At 47.0% G+C, this 9,198-nt stretch overlaps 1 protein-coding gene across 2 annotated transcripts in view; it reads right to left on the bottom strand.

Moving 5' to 3' along the window:
• The window catches only part of DENND10 (DENN domain containing 10), a 21,428-nt gene extending 12,751 nt beyond the window's left edge, over positions 1-8,677 (bottom strand). The window contains exons 1-3 of one of the 2 annotated variants that reach the window (XM_013004158.3): positions 8,600-8,677; positions 5,182-5,378; positions 3,222-3,301 (exon numbers count right to left, since the gene is read on the bottom strand). In XM_013004158.3, coding sequence (XP_012859612.1) covers positions 3,222-3,301; positions 5,182-5,378; positions 8,600-8,654 — 332 coding nt within the window. In that variant the 5' untranslated portion in view covers positions 8,655-8,677. Of the gene's footprint in view, positions 1-3,221; positions 3,302-5,181; positions 5,379-8,599 lie in introns of those variants that run through there. The other variant, XM_045291258.1, reaches the window with a different exon arrangement.
• Positions 8,678-9,198: the final 521 nt, after the last annotated feature.

A 9,198-nucleotide genomic window follows, 5' to 3' on the forward strand; every position in this document is an offset into this window, starting at 1 on the left:
GGGGGGGGGGGCTAACCACAAGGGGGTGTGCACACGAGGGTAAGCATGAGAGAGCAGGAAGGGTTCGAGGCAAAGGAGATGACAACAGCGATATGGCTTCGTTTCCCTTGCACTGCAATGGGAGAGGAAAACTCCGAATGTTACAGTGCCCAGATCTGAAAGGAGAAGAATCCAGACGCACCGTGCAGACACTGAGAGGAGAATGTGGACTGCGGCAGTGCCAGGACACTGAGACGTAAACCGAGGCTACAGCACCACAACACTCCAGCAACTGTGCAGCCCTCGGGCTCTCCCCAAGGCAGGAAGTGGGGCCACCCCACCCCACCCCCCAACCTTGCCTTCTGTTGCTATTCTGGAGTGCTGTCACGTGGGCTGCAAGCTCACAGCTCCCCGACATACAGGTCCCGTGCCATCCTCACAAGTGTCCCCATCTTTGAGCCCTTTGTTGCAGCCACTGTGTTACTCTATCTCATTGAAGGTCTTCCTCTTTGTCGCTGACCCTCCACTTTGCCAAGCAGGATGTCTTTCTCAAGGGATCGGTCACTCCAGATAACATGTTCAAAGCACTAGGGATCAAGTCTTGCCCTCTCATTTCCAAAAAGCATTCTGGCTGTACTTCTTCTAATTTGTATAGTCTATATTCTTCACCAACACCATAATTCAAAGGCTGATCTACATAAGGTCAAGAGGCAGTTGTTCAAACAGAATAATGGAATATTTAGAGGTTTAACAGCAGGAGCAGAGTGTGTTAAAGTTAGGAGCCCTGGTGGCACAGTGACCATGCATTGGGCTGCTAACTGTAAGGTCAGTGGCTTGAAACCACCAGCTAGAAAGATGGGGTTTTTCACTCCCCTGAAGAGTTAAGAGTCTTGGAAACTCACAGGGGGAGTTCTACCCTGTCCAGTAGGGTCACTAGGAGTCGTCGGCATCTACTTGATGGCAAGGAGTACCGAGTGTGTTATGGGTGTGTTTTTCACCATACTTAGTCAATCTGGATGCTGAGCAATAGTCCAAGTGCCAGATATGAAGAACTCATGATTGGAGAAAGATTTATTAACAATCTGTCATATGCATATGACAGAACCTTGCTTGCTGAAAGTGACAAGGACATCAATGACTCCAGCCTTCACTAAAGATAGCCCTCAACAAAAAAACTCCAACCAACCTGGCTGCTATCTAGTCTATTCCAACTCCCAGTGTTCCTACAGAACAAAGTACAACTGCCCCTGGGGTTTCCGAGAGACAACCGGCTCTAGATTCACAGGAACATGATAGGGGAGGCTGGCAGGAAATGGGGAGCTAACAACAACCAGTAAGCACAAGGAAGAAGACATGTCCTGGAATTGACTGTCGTGACGGTTGTGAATCTGATTCAACTCTCGAAACGTATGGTAGGTGAATTATGTGTCTCTGAAGTTGTTAAGAATAAACTAATTAAAAAAGAAATCTTTACGGGACTAGAAAGCGTCTTTCGCCCAAGGAACGGCTGGTGGCTTCAAACTGCTAACCTTCTCCTTACCAGCCCAACACGGAAGCCCGTGTGCCTCCTCACAACAGGACCAAGGAGCAACATCCGGGGGACTGCAGAGAAGACCGGGGTTGTCCAGGGTGTCATTTTACTTCCAGCCACAATCCACATGCATGGAAGCTGGACTCGAGAGAGCAAATGACATCCTGCATGGGGCCAGTCTGCTACACAGACCTCTTCAAAGTGTTTACAGCAGCAGTTCTCCACCTTCTTCCTGCCATGACCCTTTAATACAGTTCCTCATGTTGTGGGGACCCTCCAAACCATACAATTATTTTCGTTGTTACTTCATCACTGCCATTTTGCTACTGTTATGAATTGGGCGACCCCGGTGAAAGGGCCTTTCGACCCCGAAAGGGGTCATGACCCACAGGTTGAGAACCGCTGGTTGAAAAGCAAAGCTGTCACTCTGAGGAGTAAGGTGTGCTGGTCAGCCAAGCCCTGACATATCTCACAGTGCCTCCCATGCATCACGGAAGCTGGACAACGAATAAGGAAGCCGGAAGAACGGATGCCTTTGAATGACGGTGTTGCTGCCTCCTGAACCACCTAACCCTGACCCATCGCATCCACTGGGAGCCGTGTTGGTTCAAAAGCACCTCCGCACTGTGCTTAGTTCACAGCTTCGATAGCTTCTCTACCAGCAACAATGATGTCCACTTGTGTCAGCGATGCAGAAGACAATTGCTTAGATGGCTTTAGACATTACATCGTATGCCTGCAATTTATCTCCTGACAGCAAGAAGTCTTTCTTGCCCTCATTCGCTGCAAAAACAGGACAACCTCATTTCCAAACACAATCTAACTGAGAAGGAGGTATTCTGACCCGGGGTTATGTGTGTGTCTGTACGTGAGGGGGCGCGCATGCAAACACCCAACACAGCAACTGCTCACTGAGCATACAGTCCAAAACACACCTACCCGTGCCCACCTCACTTAAGAAAACAGCTGCTTAGGAGAGTGCCTGCATCTAGAATTACAATTCTATCTAGCGAAAACAGTACTTCTGAAACCCTAAAGCTGCAAACATCTCTAATTACAGGGTCAGCACCCACAACAGATAGGGAAAAAAAAGACTTCATTAAGTTCATTAGGTCAACTTACCGTGCCAAGAAGTGTATTCAGTACATTTTAGAACATTTTTTTTTCTTTTTAATATAGATTTTTTTTTTCACGGGCTGGAACGAAACTAAGGGTCTGCCTGAATCACAATTAACCAAGTAACGCAAACTTCCCACCCGCCTCCTTGCTCCAGTTGATGGTTTCCTGTGTGTAAGCACTGTTCAGAATGCTCAAGACCTCTCCCCTCGAAGGATTCCCACACATGGGTCATGACACATAGGAACCAGGTTACCATTTTACCCAGTGCACGGACATTCAATTTAACCCAAACTGCTAAGGGATGGTCTGCCCTGAACGTAGGCAGACATAACAGACCCAAAGTGGCGAGTAACTTAGACTACCTAGGAACTACAAGAGCCATGCAGATGACGGCCTTGTCCCTTCCCCAGACCATTTCCCCAAGCCAGGGCAACAGTGTTATCAAAGCAGAAGGGAAGGCCCCTCTGTACCACACAGTCTTTTAATAGTCCCTGGAGAATAAGCCAGGGAGACAAAGCTGAATCTGTGGGGTAACTATTTAGTGAGCTCTTCATTTGTGCACATTAGCATTTAATACAGTTTTTATACAGACCTACACAATATCCTAGTGAAGGCGGCATATTTCTCTGGGTTAAAATCTTTGGCGGTCAGAACAATAGAAAAATGAGTCACCTGTCCAAAAGAAACAAACAAACAAAAGTACACTTTTTAAAAAGACACTTCAATAGAATTCATTTCTTAATACCACATTCTAACAAGCCTGTTGTATAAGACATGCCAACTTTAAAAGAAGGTCAAACTGCAGTACGAAAGGCCCCATTTGCATCCGTTCTATCTTTCTATGGGCATGCCTGAACAAGGAGACTTCAAAAAGTTTGTGTGATGAGAAGATACAGGAATTTGCCTACCAACTTTTTGAAACTCTCTCTCTCACACACACACACATTTCCTACACAAGAATTCAATACTTAAAATGAGTTGTACCCACCCCCCCAAAAGACATCCCTTGCTAAAAATAAAACCTCACAAAAATATTTCTCAATCTCATGTCACAATGTGAGCTTTTACTTAATGGCCCCAACCTCCTCAAAGCAGAAAACCAGGATGGTTAAAATCCAATCTACCAATTTAGCAAATCTTTTTGCATTAATGACATAAAAAACAAAAACAAAATACATCTCAAAAGAAACCAGACGGTTCCTGAAAGGGTCCCTTCTCTACAAAGTGATGTTTCAAGGGCACTGCTAGAATAAACTTCACTTAATTATAGAGCTCTGTGACTACAGATATACATTCCTGATAATCATATACCTCATAAGCCCATAGATGGAACAAAATCCCAAACTTTACAAAAGGAAAAGCAATTCAAAATCTTTTTCTTTAAATCAATAATCACATTTTAAAATGTAGGAAGTCTCTCTAAATCTTAAAACCAAATTTGCTAGTTTGGCAGTTTGAGATGTAATACATGGGACGATGCACTGGAGAGATGTAGCAAGACTTAAATGATCCATACTCAGAATTTATGAAAAGTACTTTTGCGGGGTACGTTTCCTAATCCTAAGTCTATTTTGGCCTAAAACTGTTTCTCAATCGTTGTCTTCCTGCCCTTTAAAACGCGGTTCCCTAAATTGTGTCCAGTGTCTTGGACTTGCTTCAGTTCCACTACTGGTTATGACACTAGCCCTTAAAGGGGACAATAACTCCCCACCAGGAGAGTACCAGAGGTCCGGTCACTTTTGAGGACAACTTGGTGGATTGGGATAAGGTACATCCATAATGGTCACTTAATGGTTTTCTACTTGTCATGTTGATACTATTCATATCCTCACCCAAAGTCCACTCAACCCATGATTTCTTTAATTTTCCTTTCTAGCTTCAACATATCCTTATTGGGGGTGGGGTGTTCTTTCCTATGCCAACAATAAGTATATCTTTTAAAATCATTTCTCATTATGGGAAAATAATCTTAATTCGTCGTGGTTTTGAAATGACTTCGAGGTTTCGGCCCTAGCGGCGCATAGCCTGACTCGGGACAGAGATCCCACTGCTGGGTTGCTCACGAGTCTGGCTTAGAGTAACGAAAACCCCCCGCCATTGAGTCAATTCCGACCATAGCAACCCAATGTGACAGTATAGACCTGCCCTGTGTGCTAATGAGACTGGAAATCTTTACAAGAATAGAGCAGTTGGTGGTTTCAAACTGCTGACCTTACGGTTGGCAGCTCAATGCATAACCCATTACACCACCAGGGCTCATAGGGTTAGGGCAGATGCCAACAAACATCTACAGAATAAATGAACATGAACTATGAGACAGAACATTCCCAATGGATGGAATATTTGCTGTTTTTCAAGTTTATCATAATTAAGGTCAAAAGCTTATTACTACAACCTTTATCAAACTGATTGTGGTAGCAATTGTACAATTCTGCTTGACATGATTGAACTATGGAATGATATATGTATTAACTCCCAATTAATAATTTTTTTTAAACGATCTTTAATCACTTGGTTGGTTTTCTTCCCCCTTCACTTTTAAGCAGTCATACCTTTTTCAAGACTGAAGAATCTGGAACTTCCACTGTTGTGATATAAAACCATGTCCTTCGGTACTGGCCAAAGACGAAGGGGTGGAGCAGGCTGTTGTCAGCCACGAGGCAGCACTTCCTCAGCAGCAGGGCCCTGAGCGTGGCTGTCGTGGAAGGGTAACACCACACCCACAGAACTTCTCCATTTGTGTCCTTTTCTACGGTGGAAAGACGGTCACTGTGAGAATGCCAAACAGCAGCGAGGGAGTGAGTGCAGGGGTTACTCAGAGGAGTCTGTGGAATCAGTGGTGACACCCCCACTTCAAAAAGCAACCCAAACAGGCGAAACCCCAAACACCCACCTGCCACCACTGGCCAAATGAGGGCACTCGAGGAGAAAGCTTTTACACAATGCGAATGACACTTGCGCCTGAGAGGTTCCAGGGGCCTCCCCACAAACTCTCACAAGCCTCTAAGGACTTTGTTCTTATTAAACTGGAAGCATTCTTAACCAATTCATGGAGAGGGCTTAGGTTTTAAAAATTAGAGATGAGGAAATGGTGAAATCTCAAATCACGTGACATGCTGACTGTATAAATGTTGACATTTCTAATTTTGAAATAACAAAACTTCTCATTCATGCTTTATATAGTTTATTGTAGAAGTCAACACCTTAATAGCAACAAGGGAACAATGTATGAGTAATAAAATCTCCATGTTAAAAGCCATTAAACTTGCTTAAACAGTTACTGCACGTACATGCACAGTAGGAACCCAGTGTTTGATACACAGATCGAAAATTTGTTTTTATTATGGAATAAGAAAAGTATACAAGAAATGGATAAAATTAACTCCTGTTAATCTCCATCACTCGGCCCAGCAAATATCAACACCCTGTTTCATAAGACCTCTCCCCGCTTGTTTTGATCAAATCCCCCAGTAGCAGTGGTATCTACATTTTGTATTTCATGTCAACATGAAAAATTGAAAAATATAAAAATACGACCAAAAGCCACCCTTTTTAAAGTTTTATTTTGCTATTTCCAGATGAAGTCAGTAAAACTTAGTTTTCATGCAGGACTATGTCAGGGCAGGGTATATTTCTGACAGAAGCTCCTGTGTGGATCCTGGCTCAGAGTGACTGGTGGTACACTAGGAGAGAATGCTGCCTGGTCTGGTGCCATGCTCACAATTATTATGTTTGAGCCCATTGTTGCCACCACTGTGTCCATCCATCTCATTGAAGGTCTACCCTTTGGCACTGACCCCCTACTTTACCAAGCAAGATGTCCTTCTCCAGGGATTGGTCCTTTTTGATATATCCAAAATACTTAAGACAAAATCTTGCCTTATCAAAAGACCCCAAACAAACAAAAAACATATTATTGAGAACGAGGGGCATTTGAGTAGAGACCCAAAACCCATCTGTCGACTATGTGACCCTCACAGAAGGATCACAAGGAAGGGATGAGTCTACCAGGGTGCAGCATAACACCAACAAAACACACAATATTCCTCTGGTTCCTTGAGGCTTCCTCACCCTCCACTATCATGACCCCAGTCCTGCCTTTCACTGCTGGCTAGACCAGAGCATGCACACAGGTACAGATAAGAACTCATGACACAGGGAATCCAGGTCAGATAAACCCTTCAAGTAAGAAATGGTAGTAGTGATACCAAGAGGGTAGGGGGAAGGTGGGGAGTGGAGGGGAAGAAAGGGGAATCGACTGCAATGAAACTGTGGGGGAAGGGAACCAGCAGTTGGTATAAGATATGAAAATAATAATTTATCAGTGGGTCACGAGGGTGGTGGGGGGAAGGATGGAAAAATGAGCTGATACCCAGGGCTTAAACAGAAAGTAATGTTTAGAAAATAATGATGGCAACATATGGGTAAATATGCTTGATACAATTAATACATGGATCGTGATAAGAGCTATAAGAGTCTCCAATAAAATATTTTTTTTAAAGTCTTGCATTCCTTTGAGGTGTCCCTAAGTCCCCAAAGTGACATCTTGTTTTAAAAAATATTTTAAAGAGGTCTTTTGCAACAGATTTACCCAATGCAACACTTCCTTTGATTTCTTGACTTTTGCTTCTTAGGGGCCTGGGCTGCGGATATCAGTAAACTGAGACCCTTGGCAATGACAATCTTTCCTGCATTCTTATGGCGTGACTTGGTCCAGGTGTGAGGATTTCTTTTTTTAAATTATTTTTCAAAATCATTTTATTAGGGGCACATACATCAATTGCGTAAAGCACATTTGTACATTCATTGCCCTCAGGGTGTAAGGATTTTTGTTGTATGTAAGCCAAATTGATGGCTGTAGCCTTTGCTTTGTCTTAGTAAGTGCTTCAAGAATGGTTTGCTTTCAGCAAGGAAGGCTATGTCCCCTGCTTAGGGCAGGTTGTTAATGGGTCTAATAAGGACTAAGATGTCTGTGTCCTTGGGTTTTGCCTTGAAGCAGTTTAAAAATCATTAAAAATGAATGCAGAAAGCCATCCGCAGATAAAAGTTCTCCATTGAGGCACTGAAAAACACCAGCACCATTTTCTAGGTGTGGGCTTCCTAAGCAAGGTTCTTTTCACACTGGGGGCATAGCGAGTGTTCATGAGAATGTAGAGACCCGGTGGGGAAACGGACAGATGTTCATTTTCAAGTACTTGGTGCTAGCTGTCACCTTTCGAGGAATGGCTTCTTGAAACATCTGCCCTTGGGTGTCAGGCACACAGCGTAGGTTCCCCAAAGATCCCAACGTACTTCCCCATTCATGACGCCTTCAAATGTCCCCCCACCCTACCAAGTGTGGTTAGACTCAGTCACATAACTCAGTTCTCTTGGTAGAGCTGGGCTTTAGGGCCAGACTGCAAGCGTCCCAACCTCTACCACTGCCCTGGGAGATGGCCGAGCACTTTTGGCACCCAGGGGCTCCCCTTGTACTGTAAAGTGGCTCTCAAGCATTCCCTACACCCACCTGGAGCTGTGTTAAGGGAGGTAATCCCCTGCACAACGCCCAGAGTTAACTCCATGCCTGGAACCGCTGGATCACATGATCTGAGCCCAGCCAGCAGTCACACGCGTGGTTCCCGCGCCCCACTATGGTTCTACTGACCTCCGGCCCACACCCCGCTGCGGCTTGGAACCTGGGAGCCCCCTACTTGCGCACGAGCCCCCGAAGCCGCCAGCGTCTCCAGCCACCGTGACGCACCGCCCTGTCTGACAACCCGGCACACGAGGAGCGCTCTATCGTGGGACCCTTCACGCGGGGAGCCCCACGCGCGGAGGCGGCGGTCGGCCCAGCGGAGGCCCCGAGACCCCGGCTCCGGCTCCACTGGAAGGCCGCGCCCTCCCCCCGCGGGCAGCGCCGGGACGGCAGCCAACGGGGCCGGAGGCTGAGCTGGGGTTCGAGCCTGCAGGGCAGGGCGCCTGCGTCCTCACCGATTAGCCCGACTCCGAGCATCAGCTGAGTGTCCGCCGCCTCAGCCGCTGCCATCTTCCGCTGCCCCGCGCTGCTCCCAGCGTCCCGCTGCAGGTCCTGCCTCCTCGTCTCCGCCGCGCCCCGCCGCACGCCCGCCCCTACTCCGGACTTCCTGTCGCAAGCCCCGCCTCTCCCTGCCAGGCCCCACCCTCCCCCCAGCTTCCTGTTTCAGGCCCCTCCCCTCGTATCTGCCGGGCCTTGCCCTTTTCTGCCGACTTCCCGCCACAGGCCTCGGCCCGCCTCCTTGCTGGGCCCCGCCCCCCCTACTCCCGGTTTCCTGTCTCAGGCCCCGCCCCTCTTCCAGCTCTGGCCTCGCCATAGGCTCTGTCCTTCCTACGGTTCCCCTATCGCCGCAGGCCCCACCCTCCACGCCCCACCCCTTCTCTAGGCCACACCTCCATATGAACCCACGCACGAGGCCCTTTCTCCGGATCCGCCCGTGGCCGAGCCTGCCGGGACTTCCCCTCGGCCTCTCCACGGCCGTTGAGACTGAAGTCCACCAGCCTCGGAAATCTCCCTCGGCATCCACAACCTTCCTTAGTTTGTCGAATCCAGATCG

The sequence above is a fragment of the Echinops telfairi genome, unplaced genomic scaffold (genome assembly GCF_000313985.2).
Source record: "Echinops telfairi isolate 266 unplaced genomic scaffold, ASM31398v2 ScPeMD7_70;HRSCAF=299, whole genome shotgun sequence".
In the NCBI taxonomy this organism is placed as follows: Eukaryota; Metazoa; Chordata; class Mammalia; order Afrosoricida; family Tenrecidae; genus Echinops; species Echinops telfairi.